The sequence below is a fragment of the Porites lutea genome, chromosome 8 (assembly GCF_958299795.1).
Source record: "Porites lutea chromosome 8, jaPorLute2.1, whole genome shotgun sequence".
Lineage (NCBI taxonomy): Eukaryota > Metazoa > Cnidaria > Anthozoa > Scleractinia > Poritidae > Porites > Porites lutea.
Genome location: NC_133208.1, coordinates 27928827 through 27946924, shown reverse-complemented (window position 1 = coordinate 27946924; position 18098 = coordinate 27928827). Strand labels below are relative to the sequence as shown.

The window sequence follows — 18098 nt, the reverse complement described above, 5'->3', positions numbered from 1 at the left end:
AATAATTTTTATGAAGTCATTCAAAACACATGACACTCAAAAAAATTAAATGAAACTAGTCTCTGAAACAATGAATTTCATGGCTGTATTTTGCCTTAGTCCTGGAGAGGGGGGAGGGGGAGGGGGTACTCTGAAAGTAACCTCATCTCATATTGAGCCTCCCCAACTCCCACAAAAAAAAAACCTACTAAAAAAATTAATTTAACCAAAAAATCCTGATTGTCAAACCCATAAAAATCGTTCAATCATTCCCATTTTGAAGCCAGAGTTATGAACTTGAAGGCTTCTTCAATGTCAACAAATCTAAGTTGCATTTAGAAGTACGGCTTTGGTGCTTTGGTTTAGTGCAAGGGTCCAATTTTTTACAACAGCAGATTTCACTTCCATCCTTTCTCGTTACCCTCTCACGGGCATTGTTTTACGGTATTTAAGAATCCCGTTACATTCTTTACCGCTCAAGAAGTAACTGTAGAATCAATGTGCATGTGATCCAAAATATCCAAAATAAAAAACAGCTGTTTTTTCGAGCGTGCAGAAATCACAGAATGGGTTAAGAGTCTTAAGATCGTTTGGAAACTGAGATTTCTCCTTTTCCAAGAAAACTTAAATAAGAACATAAGTTTAAAACATTAGTAGGGAATTATATTATTCGAAGAAGTTTTAATGAAAAGATAAACAGACTAGATTTATACTTATCATTGTAAATTTCTGAGTGAGGATCTCATCTAGCGCGTGTAGTATACTACCCGCAAAAGAAGACAGGTCCAGCAACAAAGGAACTAAACTGACAACACTTGTTAAAGTCTTACATCTTTTTGGTGACTCCAGACTCTCTGAACTGGTCTTTCACCATAGTGGAAAATACAAAATCTCCACGTTTTCACGATCTTTTCATAGCCATGCACTCGCAGCTTCCATCCTTCTTTGTGACCCCGCGGTGACCAAGGTTTTTTTTCAGCGGTCTGTATCTCGTTACCAGTTTCCTCCATAGCTTTGTTTCCCGCCATCTTGAAAACGGAGAATACCTTGGTAACGAGAAGAAAACTGAACAAAAAAAAATTAAAATGGCGTTGTTGATATTGTTCATGCTGTTGTTATGGTCCTTTCCTTCCGTATCCATCGACTTTTCGATCTCGTATGTGACTCCTCAGGATTGTCAGGCAAATCAGTACTTTCAATTCTCGTCGTTGCGCTGTATTGACTGTCAAACACCCGGTCAAAAACGTGCCGAAGATATGCTTTCATGCGTCTGCGAAACGGGATACAAGACAACCTCTTATAATGGTGGACCTACGGTTAACTGCGAAAAATGCGACTCCACGGGTTCATCAAACAGCACAAGTTCATTTGATGGCAGTTTCTGTATCAATTGTCCGAAAAACGTTGGTACCTGCCAGAGCTGTCCAGCCAATTTCTTCGCTTCTGACCGAAGCCAAGATGGCAGGCGATTGACGACCAGAAGGTGCATTTCTTGTGTGGGAGACACAATAGCGACGGGTGTGATTGAAAAACCAATCTGCCAGCGCTGTCATTCAAGCTTTTTCATCTTCAATGATACTTTTTGCTCAGATTGTAACAACGTGGATGGGTACAGCACATCTGGAGGAATATGTTTTCGGGACACGATATTACTTACACAACCGCTTTCCAATGTAAATGACAAAGTAAAATACAGCGACAAAGAAATTTTGTCTTCTTTTTTCCAACAACATTTGAAAGCTGCTCAAATACTTTGCAGCGATAATTCCAATTTCACCGCGTGTCAGTTGTTGGGGAACCTGTGCGTGATGCTTGAATATACTCAGAGTGGTAATGATGCTTGCAAACTGTTTACAGATCTGGTTAACATCAAAAATGCAGATAAAATTGTTGGTGATAATCGGGATTGGCCTGTCGTCATGCCGTGGTTATTTTATGAAAAGTCAGTTGATGATGCACCTGAAGCCCTTGACAAGAAAGACATAACCAAACAATTTCAATCAAGTGAGGAAATGAGCTTTATTTTTGCAGTTTTTGCTCTTAATGGTTCATTTATTGGCTTTGAAGAAGGCCTTGATGTTTTGCAGTTATGTAAAGACCGACCATCAAAAATGGCAGCAGCATTGAAGTTTGCTACCACATACAAATCAACTTGTTCAGTGGCAGTGAAAGACCTTATTAACCAACCAATGTTCCTTTACGACATGTACCTTGTGCTGGATCAAAAACTCTATCCTGTTCCTTTACTTGTAGAGAACTACTTGTCAGAAAATGAAAAAGTGAACGAAGGAACTGACAGAACAAAATGGCAATTAACGAGAAGGTTTTTCATTGTTGATAATCTAATTGGACGATCTGACAACCAAGCGTTAAAATGGATTCGTTATCCTGAGAAGATTGAGCTCAGCATACGAGTGCGTTCAACTGATGGTGAGATCTACCCTCCAATGTTACGTGTCAGGTACAAAGCTTTGGATGTCCAAGACGAAGAGATAAAAAATGGGAACCAGGATGCCTCTTTTGCAGTCACTTATGAAATGGATACAAGCAAAATTGAGAAAGATACAGAGGTATTAATTTTCATATTCACAGTTTGTTAACTTATTCGCTCCTGAGTATTTCACTGAAAAACTTGTTTTAAGCTAGTGGAGCCATTTTTGCAACATAACAGTACTAGTTGTGATGAATGGTTTTGTTTGGAAAGCTCATGGTTTTTGATGGACATTTAATGTCCAAATTTTGGTTCACTGTCACTTGTCATGATATGTCATGACATAGTATCTATCTGCTTTTTGTTTTTTTGTTTTTTTCGACGAAATTAATAAAAAAAATTCAAAAATAATTAGACTAAAAGAAATAAATATATATAAAAGTACATAAGATGTCAAGGTTAACATGCTATGATATTATGACAGTTAGTCAGTTTTCATTTTGAAATGTATGAGAAAACGGGAACTGCAATTAATAAGTGCGCTATTTTCTCTAAAGTGGCAGCTAATCCTGAGGTCGCAGAAAACTGGAGAAGGCCATGGAAATAGTCACTGAAAGTCATGAAATTTGAAGAGCTAAAAAGAGTGCAAACCCTGTACATTTGTACTTCTGTGGTGATATTTAAAGTGCCCTCGATATAAGGAAGGACCAAGGGACTGGCAAAATGTGTTTGCTGTAAGGAATTTTCGTTATATCGAGGTTCTTTTTATATATATTTGACTAGGAAACTCATTCGTCATACCGAGGACTTCATTAATATAACAGAGGTTCGTTATATCTGGGTTCCACTGTATAAAGCAGTATACCTTCAAAGAAATATCACAGTATTATTGCTTTGAATTGAATGTTAATTTTACCAGTTTTCCCTTTGTCTTTACTCTCAACCTACAGATAGCCATTGGATGCCTATCTGCTCTTGCAGCAATCCTGGCCTTGGTCAAGGTGTCTGCTTGGCGAAGACGTGAAGGCAAACTTGAGATAGATGGTTTCTCCTTTGTGAAATTTATTTTATTTAGCTTGGGCACGTTCTCAACAATGCTGTTCTGGGTTGCCTTTGGAATGGCAGTATACTGGTTGATTTTCTTCAAACGCCAAAAGACAGTGTCCTTACTCCTGCCATCAGAAAGCCAGGAAAAATTGTTTCTTACACTGTTGTATGTGACCTTTGTGTTCAAGTTGCTTGATGTTCTTCACATGTTGGCATCGCAGGTGTTTTTTGACATATTTTTTGTTGACTGGGAGCGTCCACAGGGGAGAGTCAACCAACCTACTCAGGGGGGAGAGGCAGGGGCAATGGATGCACCAGTCAGCATCTGGAGAACTTTGTTCATTGCCAATGAGTGGAATGAGATACAAACAATGAGGAAAACCAGCCCTGAATTACAGATATTCACAGTTTTGTTCTTTCTAAAGGTGGCTGGATTTGAGTTTTTGGCGACTACAGACCCTGTGGGCATTTTCTCTGCAAACTACACAACAGATTACATCGGGGAGTTCAGCAAAGTGCTGCGATTTGCCATTCTTTCAATCCTGTTCCTGGTTATAGAGGCTGTACAATGGTTCTTTTTTGCATTCATCTATGAACGTTTTGTGGGGGATGCACTTGGTGACTTCATTGACTTATGCTCAATGAGCAACGTGAGCATCTTCATATTGGAGGTAAGCAATAAATGCTTATTAACTGGTCCTGAGGGAAAAAAATTACAGTCAAACCTCCATGTGCGACCACCTCTAGTAAGCAACCACCTCCCATAAGCGACCACCTATCCAAAATTTTCCACTTTTATTTTCTTGGGCTCTCAGAAATTTTCTTTGGTGCTACTACATATAACAAATTACATCTAAAGCCCTTGAAAAAGGAAAAAAAGAATGCGATATTGTTTAAATTACTCTGGTACAAGGTTTTTGTCCACTGAAAATTTAAATTACTCAATTTCCTGTTGGATTCCGTGTTAATGCTTTATCTCAATGGAACTCAATGGATGTGCAGTCTTAAGTTTAGTGTTGATTCTCCTACAGACATGATAATTTCATTATCCTTTGCAGAATAATAGGTATGGGTATTACATTCATGGGCGATCTGTTCATGGTCGGGCAGACACCAACATGTGGCAGATGAATGAGCAGCTGAAGCGAGAAGAAGAAGACCTGTGTGGAAAGAGAGGACTTGAACCCAACACTGAGCGACAGACCTTTGAAATGGAGGTACCGTCTAAATTCCGTGAGCAGTACGATGATGTTGTAAGGCCCTTACGTCAGGGTGATGTACAGCTGCAGAGGAGGAACATACCTAATAATCCCAGTGGTAAGTTCAACGTCATTTAAGAGTTTCTATTTCCCAGTTGCCCCAGGCCTTTTCACAAGCTACCCAAGCCTCTGTTTCAAGGAAAGGCTAAGGCTACAATCCTCGTCACAAATCTTGAAACACTTGTGTGATTTTTCCCTCCCAAATGTTGATTTGGGTTTCCAGTCATTTCAGTGCTTCAAAATACGCTCGGCTCAACATTGGGGGAAAGAGAGCGGCACATCTGAGTGAGAACAAAGGTGTGAAGCGTGAATGTAAGAAATTTGGAGAAAATTCAGGACAAATGCTCCTGTTTCAACGATTTGTGACGAGTATTGTAGGTCCATACTATACTGGACAGCCAGTAGAGTATGAACACCTATGCAACTTGTTACTCTTAGCCTGCGTAGCAGGCATCGAAAGGGGTAGGGGATAGGAAGGAAGGGAAAAAGGGAAGGGGGTTTAGGGGACAGGGTTAGCTTTTCTCCCTCCCCTTCCCCCTCCCCTTTTTGCACCTGCCACGCAGGCTATGTGACTCTCCACTTTAGAGATGAGCGCGGAACAACTTTGCTCCGTTGAAATCACTGTTCTTTTGTGTAAATAGAAGCCCTATCTGGTATGGTTTTCGTGCCGGAGCAAAAACTATCCGGTATTGCTGGTTTTCAGTGTCACGCCATTCAAAAAAGATCAAAATAAAAAAGAAAACCGTTCAATAGATAAAGTCCAGAATCTGGGAAATGAAAGGAGGTACATATACAAAGACTCTCGCCAAGATTCAGGTCAGAGGAATATTTCGTATACGAGATATCCGAAGAAATGTTTTACCCAAACTTTATTATAGAGATTTGTATGGAGACGCTCACCTGGATGAGCTCCAACATGGCGGACGGAAACCAACAGAAACATCTGTTACCGAGTTTTGCTACAAAAGCGTGAATTTATTCTTCGAGAAACTCAAACATTAAAGTAATACTTTTTCTAATACATAAACTGTTTAGATAGCAAAATTTCCTGAAATAAGTCATTTTTTTAACCTACCTGACAGCTCTCTTGGCCGTCATGTAAAAAAAGCTTAGAAATTCAAGCGTACCCTATCACAAAACCAAGAAACCTTTTGAAGCAAAAATCTGTAGAAAAATTAGTTTTCAGCTGCTCTAATGCATCGTGAAAGTAAAATCTCGATATGATCGATAGTTTTTTAGTTTGAATTTTAGTGACGCCATGTGAAAACCAACATACGAACACAGCCTAAGAGCGAAGCCATTGATATGAAAATGATTTTTATTGTCATACAAAGAAAACTCATTTTTACAAGAAAGGTTTTGTTCTTAGTATTGTCGTTTTTGAAAGTGAGAGTTCTAGGAACTCAGAAACGGATCTCGTGGAAAAAGTAAAAAGATTAAAAATGATGTAAGAATAATTGTGGCCTAAAAAAAAAAACCTGAAGAAAATGTGAGATGCAGAGCCGGTGAAAATCATTTAGATGTTGGAAAAAAGTCAGGGAAGAGCACCTTGCACGAATATCCATCAACATTGCCGGAGAGATGGCCTTAAATTATGGTAACTTACAAAGTTTTATGGTGATACTTCCAAAGAGAGCTGAGATATTGCTCTACAAAGTTGCGAAATTTTACAGACATTTCTGTGGTGGGGGATACCAACTAAATTTGCCCCCAATACAAACGTCTGTAAAATTCCGCGACTTTGCGGAACTATCTTCGTTTGTTTTAAAGTCACTTTCAAACTTGGCAACTTTACTGATTTTAAGGCGTTCTCTTCAGCCTAGCCTCCCACGCAGACGTTCTTAAGGGTTCGTCACGCGTTCCTGCCCCACTTAGTGGGGCAGGAACGCGTGACGAACCCCTGACGGCAGTGGAAGGGTCTATTTGTTTATTCAGAGTATTCAGAGTAGCAACCCTTTTACCAAGAGGCACCGTCTTAAAATCCGTTTCGTTTTTTGTTTTCCAGGGCAAGATGGTCGTCCAAGCCGGCTAACTCCAGCGGTAGAGAAACGAATCCAGGCTTACAACACCCTGAATCGCTTTCTATCAGCTTTCATTGACCATTCCTTAAGGAACATGGATTACCTTGTACGAGACAAGCTGCTATTCGAACACATCTTAAACATGGAACTTAAAGAACTTCCCCCACCGGACAAAGCGATATTCTACAACGATGACGGGCGTTCATTTAATTCCATTCTGTTTTACGGCAACGAATGGACTTTGATGCTGTTTGATCTTCTCATGTTTGCCTTTGTTGATTCACTTGCTCAAGATTTTGTTCTCGCTGGCGTCATCACTTATCTTGTCACAAAGGCACTTATAATATTGAGAGATAGTTTTGGACGGAAAAACTTAACAAGAAAAACACTTGTTGATGAGCGGTTCTTAATTTAATCCTTTTTCAAATTCGCACGTTTTTCACCTCATCCAGGTAGCTCATTGGAATCATTACAACAGGAAAGTATACTGCTCAGTAGCTTTCAACAGTCATTTCAATGGAAACTTGAAGATTAAAAGTTAAGACCGCCTTGCACAGCGTAAATAAACATTACCACAGGAAAGTTCCACTTAGTAGCTCTCATTTGAATGGTCACACCTAAGGATTCCGTTCACAAACTGACTCAAAAGCTAGAACCAACGTACAGCGTAAAAAAAATAGTGAATAAACAGTACGACAGAAAAGTATTGCTCAGTAAATTTTATGTTAGGCTTTCATCCACCGATAAAATAAGAACCACTTTGTACAACGTAGTAAACGGTATAACCGTCAAGTTAACAAAAATAGTCCGAGGTCGTCTTCCATTTACCTTTTTGGTTTACTATTTATCCCTACGGTTGTAAAAACCTCTAACAAATGTATTGCAGTGAAGGCAGGTCAAACATACCTTACCTGGTTAGCATGAATTTTTGCTTAATTTTTCTCATCGGCAATTTAGGCCACTGCCTGATTTGCGTTATCATTAAACATAAAACCATGTTGCGTTAACATTTTTTTTATATCTATTTAACTGTTTGTGAATTTATTTGCTGCTAGTGTCTTCATTTCTCCTTCAAAAAACTCAAACTTTCCCTGGAAAAAAATGACTGAGGCAAGTGCCTCGGTTAGCCTCATACTGGCTACGAACTGAATCGCGTGTATTCACGACTCATTACGCATGCAATAATGCAGAAACGAATCTGAAATCTACAACTACCAACGGATTCAACTTTCGAATAATAAATTCATCAATGAAATCTTGGGGGGTACGCTTGACCTGGCTTGACTGTAACAACTTTGAAAAAACAACGTCAACTTTTGTAATGCACAAGACATAAATGGATAAATGAAAATACCTTTATTTAAATGAAATACCTTTATTTAAGTGTTCGTACGTTATGTATGATGAACTATTTATTTAAGTACGTATGCTAAAACTCTGGCTACGGCCTTGGGATGTAGTTTTAAGTCAATACAATCCGTAGTTCATTATTCGTGCCTTTGTGGATTGTTACAACTTGAAGGTAGCTTTTCTACGGTTTCCATTTGCGATGATGGAAGTTTCTATCCAAACGTGGAGAAAAAGTCGACGTAAGTTTAAGTCGGCTTCTTGTATGTTCATCTTTGCGCAGTATGGAGTTTTAAAAGCTACTTATCATACACAGCTGTCTAAGTTAAACGCGCTAAGAAGATGTCTTTGAAATTTAAACTTAAGCTATGTTTTGGATTGCTGTGAATAAAGAAGTTTTAATCATCTGCGACTCGCTTTTCACAAAATCAGAGTGAAAAAGTACATTGTATATTGATACTGTTAGGAAAGAACTGATGTTGGTCACTCTTGGAACAATGGGGTTTATGCGCGCGCGTTATTTCTCAAACTTGGGCGCAACTGCCCATAAAAAATCCAGTTAATTTTTTTGGCTCCCTTGAATGTATCGACTGACGATAACTCGAACCTTCCAGGGAAATCGAAAAAAGTTCGAGTTATCGGGAGTTCAAAACAAATAACCGGAAATAAGCAAATAAGCAAATGGATGGGGAAGGAATGCAATTAAGCAACAAAGCTTGATTAATATACAAGGATGGGCACTGAATTTGAACTGGAGTGACAAAAAAGTAAGACAAAGAATTGACACAGTTGTTTTGAAATGAATTCAATATTTCTGAGTTCAGCGCACGGCTTTTTATCTCGACTTTAAACGCGCTTATAACATGGTTCGAGTTATGGAGGGTAGAGGGAACCAAAAATTACTTCACGTTAGCGGGAGGTTCGAGTTATCGAGGGTTTGAGTTACCGACGGTGAAATTACAGTAAATGTTTGAACGATATCTAGGGGCAATCGACTTCGGTTTGAGTTAGCGAGGGTTCGAGTTATCGGGAATCAACTGTAATCCAAATCCGAAAACATTTATGAATGCTGAAAAATTCTCCTCTACCCTAAACGAAGTCGTATGTGAGGTAGTTGCTGATGTCCTCATATTAAATAGACCGGTCATCATGTTACCAAAATGCATATTAAATAAATTCAAGCACTTGTCCGGATAACTTAAGGAAGGCAAAGGGCGAAACATCTTATGACCTGTATTTAAGAATTATAAGTTAATTTTAAAAAAAATAGCTAAGAAGGTCTGCACAGACAGAGCAAGTGTTTTATTCCGTTTTGTTTTGTTTTTCTTAGTTTGCAAACTTCCTATCTTATTGGCTACTGCCTGGAACATGAGCTCTTGTGATTCCCCCACCTTGAAGATCTTTGATCTGAAAATGATTTCAGAAACCACTAATTCCCCTGAGGCATGATCCAAGATGCGTCCCGTGGTATTCTCTACAACGACCTTTATTCTTTTTTTGGCATAAAATTGCTTCCCACAGAAAAGTTTTGTTCCTTAGCTTTCATCACGTAACACTACTTGAAACCTGGTGCCTTCACAGGGGGCCCACACAATCTGTTTGTGTAGCCGATTGTTATTTTATAGTAAATGTACTGGATTTACCGTTTGCTTCACCTATAGCGATATATCGCTAACTATGTATATAAATCAATGATAAATAAACGTTGAATTACCTTACCTGTGGTGTATAGTCGTCCTTTTGCCTCAAAAGCGGTTTTTTGAGCGATTTTGAATGAATTTGAGTTCGCCGTTGACTGTTCCATATTATATGGAACAGTCAACGGCGAACTCAAATTCAAACTCGAACTCAAAATGGTGCAATCCGTAACATTAACTGAAGCGTATATTCAATTGAAGCTAGTCCAAGTCCTGCCTACAGTTATTCATAGCAGTGTTCTTATTTTATTAAGAAAAAGCAAAAATGATGGAGCTATACGAAGAAACATGCTATTTATGGACCCGGTCTGAGATTCGTTTCCGTTTTACATGAGAACGGTACAGTCTCAAACCCCGAAAGTAACTCGTGTCGGGCCAGCGACCAACACGCAGTCAGGCCGGTCTGAGTTCATTTTCAGGCCGGTCCCATGTAAACGCATGAAAAGAAATGTATGGAGACCGATACGAACGCGTACCATGAGTTCGTCCAGGTCTCGTGTAATTACCCCCTTAGTCCCCTTTGTTTCACGCTACATGTAACTGAACTGCAAATTGTAATGGCCGTTCTTATGCTAGCGAAGACGAAGTGGTCTAGCCGTATGTAAAACGGTTCAGACGTTATATCATTTCGTCTTTAGCTCCGGTAGTTCAAACGTTGGATACTACTACCACCGCCGCGGATAAATCACTATCCAGCGGATAGATAAAGTATTAGGGAAACCAACTGCGCTATTTACTGAACAGAGATTTATCCTGTTGAGAGCCCAGGGACCGCGGAGGGGGAGGGGCTGGTAGGGCCGCGGCCCCACCACTTTTTTGCGCCCCCGCCCCCACTTCTAGCGCTAAAAAGAAAAATAATAATAGTACAAGTTTTTTTCCGTCTATATTCCGCTATATTCTCTGTATTTTCTTTAATTTCAAACGCCAGGCATTTTGTGGGGCTCCTGTGCTTTTCGCGGTAATTGTGCCCTGGGGCCGACTTGCCCCTTGATCAAACGCCATGCCTTGGCCACCCCTTCGCTTCGTTCGGCAGCGTGTTTTGTACTTCCAGCTCCGGCAGAGTTTTTTTTTGGTCAGATTTATCAGACGAAATAAAGAAAATTACTAGCTTTTTCAGGCCAAACGAAGCTGAGTAGTTGTTTTGAGTTGATAAAAGTTTTATATTTTGTCTTTCTCCTTTCGAATCAATGAAATATTCGATAGCAAGAAGAATTACATTACTTGAACGGTGAACACTAAACGGCCATAGTTAGAAATTTTTGAGATCACTTCAGTGTAGTATTTTCTATACTAAAATTGTAATCGCGTCTTTTCTTGCATTGAATCTGAACTGACCGTGTATGTTGGTCGTTTATTGAAAAAGTATTTTCAATTTGTCAGCCCTCCCACTTTTCACCTTGCTCCGCGGTCCCTGGAGCCTTATACACGTCTTGAACAACTGTGATGATGGCCAGCACATTGACAACACCTAGGTATTTTATTTCAATCCTTCAGTAATCCGCTTGTTTCGGGAAAACTGGGGTCAATCAGGATGTTTTATACAGCGTTTCAAAGAATAATATAACTAAGATTACGAGCAGCTCTTTAATTTGTTGAGTACTTTATGATTTTATTTCTTGTACTTAGGATACCTTGAGAAACGCAGTGAATCATCTGAAGCAACTTGCATGGAAAGCTCTAGACGATTCACCGGAAACATCCGAAAAGCCTGCAGAGATCGCTCGAATAATCTTCACCGATCCCACTGTTAGCGACTTCCTCATTCGAACTTCGCGCCTGGCCGTGTTTTCTAAAGAGTTGGCCAAATCCTTCAGAAGCAATCTTGATGCACTTGCAGCAATCAAGCAACTCAAATTTTTCTACAACTTACCAACTGTTGCTGTGCTCCAGCAACTTGCGAATCTTGTCGCTGGGTAAGTAATTTCAAAATTCCAAGGACGCAGAAGCCTATCATTTGATGAGTGTAACTAAATGTGGTGGGTCGTGGGTAGTGGATAGAGGTCGTGGGTCGTGGGTGTGGGTAAACGTCGTGGGTAAAAAAAAGTTCCAAAAAAAAATTAAATTAAAAAATTAAATAGCAAAAAGTTGTAAAATTCATGAAACGAAAGTCTCCGCGTACATACCAGGAGTCCTGTTCCCCTTCCCCGCGGTCAACAAAGTAAATAAGCGGATCCTTTAGTACAAACGGACACTAAAAAGGCATTTAGGCGAAAAATAAAAGAAACTCTGTGCACTATGTTAACCTGAAGCAGGCTAAAGAAAAAATGGAGACTGAACTGCTTTTTCTCACGGATGTCAACATTCGTGCCTGAAATACCCTGCGTAGCAAGCGTTTCTATGCAGTTTAGAAGCAATGAGAACGAGGAACAAGAGTCAAACAGTCAAAGATCAGACCGCACGAAAAATGGCGCAAGTAAAAGAGTGGGGAGGGGTGGGGAAGAAAGCTCCCCCTCCCCCCTCTTTCATTTTTTGGCTCTCGTTTTATTTCGCACGCGGTCACAACCGAATTAAACAGAAATGCTTGCTACGCAGCCTATGACTGAAACGTCCTTTCAGTTTAAGGAATGATATTCAGACTCGTTACAGCAAAGATTTTGTACACGAAACAAAACAAAAAAGAATCGAGAAAATCATATTTCCGTACGGCAATAAAATTTTCATACAATCTCCCCTTAACTAAGCTAAGAGAGTTAAAACTTCTTTAAGAAAGGCCACAGTCTATCCAAAGATATATAGCTCAAAATTGTCCTTTCTTCCCCCTCACTTTCCCTCCCCTTTGCCACGGTGATCGGGAAGACGACAAAGAAGAAGCCGTGAAAAGGGCAATCATGGAGTCGGAGATTTTCGGTTCATAAATTTTACAATTCGTTTTTCTTTTTTTGTTTCAGTTACTTTACTTTATCATTTTTTTTTCTATTCTTTTTTTACCCACGACTTTCACCCACACCCACACCCACGACCCACGACCTCTACCCACCACCCACCACCCACGACATTTAGCTACACCAAAGTTCCATCCTCTACACGGGGCATATTACAAGGGTATCTAAAAGATAGTAATGCTGCGGCACATTCTGTTGATGCTGACATATATTAGTTAGGCAGTGATCCATCTGCCTGCGTTAGACTTAATTATAAAGAATCGAAAATGACATTGAATGTCCTATTTACATGTTGGAAAGTAATAATTACTATCAGTCTACAGAAAGAACTCGTGGGAACGTTGTTTAGAAAATGATCAAATGGTAATCAAGTCTGGTTTCCCCACTATCAATTGTAGGAAATGATAGAAATTCAGATTGTCCATCCATATATTTAATACACGGTGTACTGTTTTCTCTGGAAACCCGCGGATACTTTTCTTGCTGTTTATTGCACTTTATTTAATAACAGTTATTTAGGTATCTATTTATAGAAAACAACAACATAAAAGACGGAAAAAAAAAAAGAAAGAAGGAAAAAAGATAGGATTTCCGAGTAGGACTCGAATCCAGCACCTTCGGCTCGATGCGCGACTATACCTTACCACTAACCCACAGAGGCTGATTACGTAACCTTGGGGAAAAGTCTTTAATCAGGAGCTCCTGCTTTAATTTAATGCCTTTTCCATGGAACTTTCGTCGGTAAACGCCGTTTATAGATCGAGCCGCATTTACCGAGTTATTAACGGTAAAAAAACAATGTAAACGCATTCCATGGCAATGAATTAATGAAAGAAGACATATATGCTTTACAAAATGCCGATACAAGTCCTCGTCTACAAAGGAGGACGCAGAACATGTGTTTTGTTATCTCGATTTCCGCTGTTATTTTACCCTGCGAGCAGCGTAGCGTCCGGCCTTGAGAAACCACTGCTCGCAGGGTACTGTTATTTTGAAGCTAATGGTCACATCTCATCCATTTTCTGCTCATACAGTTTCTTAAGAATAGCATGTCATGACATTTTCTCACTTTCACATCACCTTCTAGCAAGTTGGAATTCTTGAATTGAAATCTAATCCCCAGGTTAACCATCGTACTCATCTGAAAGACTCCTGCGTGTTTAAAATTGGTAAGACCTCTAATCATGCTGTAGAAAATTCGCTACGTCTGAGAAGCGACCGAACTTCCTCGTGTTTTTATTTGAGTTGTTCATAGCGCAACTGTATTCTGATAAAAAGTGGCGCAGTGCACTCTGGTTAAATGAATTGCATTCTGGTAAAAAGTGATGAATTCGAGAATTCGTCCCGCGTTATATATTTCTCTAAAATCCTGATTATGTTGCTGCTCGCTCGCTCCGTTTGCTCCGCAGCAACTACATGCGATAAACATGCAGTCGAGTCTTTTGTGGGGCAGGAACGCGCGACGAACCCCTAAAAACGTCTGCGTGGAAGGCTACTGAGATGCTCCATCTTCATCGATTTCTCTGGGATTAACTTTGATTTTTTGGATGGGAGGTGACATGTCGCACATGTAGGATCAATTGTACTATATTTTCTTCTCCTTTTTCTCATCACAGAACGGATGCTGTAGAGGCAACGCAGAAATGGAACAAAATCGTTGAGAGGATTGCAGAATGCAAACTTGGATTTATGCCTATGCGTATCCTACTTCAAGAAATAAACGCACCGCCATGCTATGAGGACAATGCTGAGTACCTGAAGGACGATGAACCTCATGCGGTTTACCCCACGTCCATTTATCGTACTTCTCACAGTTATGTGTTGGCCAAACCAGACGCTTCCGTCATCGAAGGTATCATGGGATTGACCCTGACAACGTCCATTAAGATCGTCTACGGGTTGCTGAGTCCCGATAATCACGAGCTAAAAAAATTTATCAGCCTTTCGGGAGGTACGTCAACCGATCGTTCAAGAGAATTCTCAAGGCTTCGGTTTTAATTTGAGCCAGTATCCGCCTGATGAATAAAACCTTTTTAGCCTTGAGAATTCTCTCTATGATGCTCAACCTCACATGTGAGCTTCATGCATTCAATAATTGCTTATTATTAGAAACATACCGGTTTCTATTACACATGTTTCAAATAATTAATATACTGTTTTCATCTTCAGGTGCTTGGCTGTTGTTGACAACAAAGTGGAGAAACTTTATGGCGAGGCTATTCAAGCTTACTTTGATCAACATAATATCGAGCTGAAGAAGCTTATTTTCTCTGGTAACGAGACCGATAAGCACATTTCAGTAGTGGAAAAAATCTTGGTTGCATTAAAGAAGAACCGTGCATCCAGAAATCAGCCGGTGTTGGTTGTGGGTGGAGGCGTCATAGCAGACGTTACCGGCTGTGCAACGGCGCTGTATCACCGAAACACGCCTTACGTGATGGTCTGTACAAGCGTCGTAACTGGTACAGATGCTGGTCCTTCTCCGCGCAGGGGATGTGATGGGTTTGGGTTCAAGAATCTGTTCGGTGCATACCACCCACCTATGATTACCTTCACCGACAGATCTTTCTTCAAGACCCTCCACCGTGGCTGGGTGCGTCATGGGATCGCTGAGATCATCAAAATGGCAGTGATTCGAGACGAAAGTCTTTTCCGCCTAGTGGAGCAGAACTCGTCTGATCTACTGTGGACGAAGTTTGGTACCGACATGGCTGAATTTGATGGTGATCACGAAGCTTTTGGAAAGCTGTGCGATCTTGTTATTGGTAAATCTCTTGAAGGGTTAGTGCTTTTTTTTAAAAATTATCGCCCCATTTTTTTCAGTTCTTTTGCGTTTTAAGAGTGTCTATCGAGAATAACTTATCGCCCTATGTGAGGGAATCTGGATTCAGAATCCAGGAAAGTTTTGCTTGGGGAATCCGGAATTCCAAAAGCGCTTTGAATCGGGAATTCAAGTTCCACTGACAAAGAATCCTGGAATCACGTTGGTTGCCCTGTGGTGCAGACAGACGGGTGGACGGACGTACGGTCACGTGACTACCAAAAGGGGCTCCGGACATGCGGGTGGAGCTTCGCTGTTAATAGGCCATTTTACAGTTATGGATAAAAGCAAAGCTGGAGTTGACCTTGTTTTGATACAAACCTTCCTGCTTCATTATCCAAATGAAGTTTTTCTTATGCTAACTAGTATTTTTCAAGGACAACTTCCATGACAAAACACAGGAGGTTTGTATCAGAACAAGGTCGCCGTCAGCTTCACATTTACTCGAAGGCTAGGCTACTAAGTCCACAACTGCAGGACGCCATTTTACGTGGTCATCGGAGCCACGCGAAGGTCTAGCCATTGCACGGCAAAGACAGTAGCTTTATTTCCCAGATTACTGGTCAGGCCTCGCAGGGGTTCGGCCCGCTACCTCCCGCTCTGCCGTCAAGGGCTCTACCAACTAAGCTAGATCTGACGCGGCTACTTTCTTTTTCTTCTGTATATTTGTCAATTTTGGTTTGTTTGTTTTTTTCCTTTTCAGTTATGTGAGATCTGAGTATGGTAGTCTATGGGAAACACATCAGTGTCGACCACATGCCTACGGCCATACATGGACCCCAGGATACGAGCTTCCATCTGGCATGCTCCATGGTCACCAGGGCGGATAAAGGTTGGGCGGTGAAACGAGCGCGTCCGAGCAAAAAGGTGTGATGCAGTGGACTGGGACTCTGCTTAGAAATGTCGCTTGTTTTCGACTTCGGTCAGGGCTTGCGATATGGTTTGTACATTAGACACTGCCGCTGTCACTGAATTATGGCAGCTTGATTTGTTTTCTTGCACTTCTTCCTCGTTCCTTTGTGCCGGTACGCTGTCTCCGAGAGGCAAATGTTGCTATTTTTGTGGGAGGTTTAGTTGGAGTAGACAAACATCTCTTTCAAAGAGTTTCTTATTACTTCCATGACTCTACCACTGAATTATATTTTCGTTCTGCTACTCGCCAATGTCGATGTTATTCCAAAACAAAAACAACTAAGTACTGTCTAAAACACGAAGGAAAATCTCATCCATGTCATCCATGGCAAAACTAAAAGACAGCAGTAGATGACGTGTATTTTATAAATGCGTGCAGTTCGTGCAAGGTGAAATTATGCTAATTTCAATTACCATCATCCTTCTTTTTAATTTTGAAAAAAACATCTCATACGTCTTTCTGTTTCTTCGAAACTTCAAAATTAGTTTCCCCTCAGTTTTTACTGTTTACCTTGTTTTTTTTAGAGAGAAAAACGGAGAAAAAACCTTACAACTAACCTCAACAAATTTTGTTTACATGCGGTTGCCGGATTTGCAACGCATTGCGCGAATCGCCATGGCGCGTTGCACCCGAGAAGCAAAGTTTGAAGAAGTACAACGCCACTATATCAATATATATCAATCTAATTTTTTGTTATGTTATATAAAATTTATCCCTCTTTAACATATGTAAAAATTGAGGTTAAGAAGTGTTAAGCTTTTGCAAACGAAACGGTGAAAGACCATTAGGTTATATTTAGTGGAAGGGGGAGGTATTCAACGCTTTCAAATAAAACTCAAATTTTGGCATTATACGACCAACAAGTTTGACTTATAGACGTACAGACACAAACATATGAAACTGTTTATTGATATTGTTATGAAACGAATTTATCTATTTAACATTGTAGCCTGAAATTACAGAAAGAAAATAGGATTTCCGGTTTGCAAAAAGGAAAATTTCGCCGGCCTTCAACCGCACCGGAAGCGCGGAAAGAGCGCTCGTGCCAGTCCTACTCCGCATCACACATTAAATGAAGAGCGGAGCGCTCGTTTCACCGCCCAACATTTATCCGCCCTGATGGTCACGCTGTATCGACTGGAATGGGCTTTGGGGCTTACCTTTCTTTCTGCGAGGGTTGGACCACTAGAGGTGAACTTGATCGCATCCTTTCGCTGCTGAGTAATCTTGAATTGTCTTTATGGCACCCAATCATGGAAGATGTCGATCGTCTCTACAGTGCCCAAGAGAAAGTAATTGAGAAGCGTGGAGGTAATCTTGCAGCCCCTGTTCCCAAGGGAATTGGTAAATGCGGATACATCAACCACATGCCTCACGACCTTCTGGCAATGCGCCTTCAAGAGTACCACGAGATCTGTCAAGGGTACCCTAGAGGAGGCCTAGGAGTGGAGGTACACTGTAAGGACGTCGGTTTAGAGGACCCGGCAACGATGGGCCTCGTGAATCAGGAGCTCCCTGGAGATGTCAATGGGCACGAAAATGGATTGCCATGAGAACGAGAAAGAAAAGGAAGAAACCAACCAGGCCAACACAAGCAAGGCATGTTAGTCTAACATACATGTACTTCATATGCGTTAAGTCACCCCTTTTTTTGGCAATTGTTATTTTAGTTACTAAGATTTACTTCTGATTTCGTATGAA

The 18098-nt window shown here is 40.5% G+C and overlaps 3 protein-coding genes across 3 annotated transcripts in view; 2 read left to right on the top strand and 1 right to left on the bottom strand.

The window, feature by feature from the left end:
• LOC140946208 (DNA-directed RNA polymerase III subunit RPC1-like) overlaps positions 1 to 910 on the bottom strand; it is a 33035-nt gene extending 32125 nt beyond the window's left edge. The window contains exon 1 of the mRNA XM_073395293.1: positions 810 to 910. Coding sequence (XP_073251394.1) covers positions 810 to 853 — 44 coding nt within the window. The 5' untranslated portion in view covers positions 854 to 910. The remainder of the gene's footprint in view (positions 1 to 809) is intronic.
• Positions 911 to 1064: 154 nt separating this feature from the next.
• Positions 1065 to 8491, top strand: LOC140946199 (meckelin-like). Its single transcript, XM_073395284.1, has 4 exons — positions 1065 to 2549; positions 3361 to 4128; positions 4516 to 4774; positions 6722 to 8491. The coding sequence occupies exons 1-4, from the start codon at positions 1065 to 1067 to the stop codon at positions 7150 to 7152; spliced, it is 2943 nt and encodes a 980-aa protein (XP_073251385.1). The 3' UTR covers positions 7153 to 8491.
• A 1446-nt stretch (positions 8492 to 9937) lies between these two features.
• LOC140945468 (demethyl-4-deoxygadusol synthase-like) lies at positions 9938 to 18031 on the top strand. The gene is given in 7 exon segments (XM_073394488.1): positions 9938 to 10087; positions 11408 to 11694; positions 14280 to 14590; positions 14593 to 14614; positions 14833 to 15444; positions 16188 to 16294; positions 17517 to 18031. Coding segments are annotated over 7 exon segments (1923 nt in total). The 3' UTR covers positions 17951 to 18031.
• The last annotated feature ends 67 nt before the right edge of the window (positions 18032 to 18098 follow it).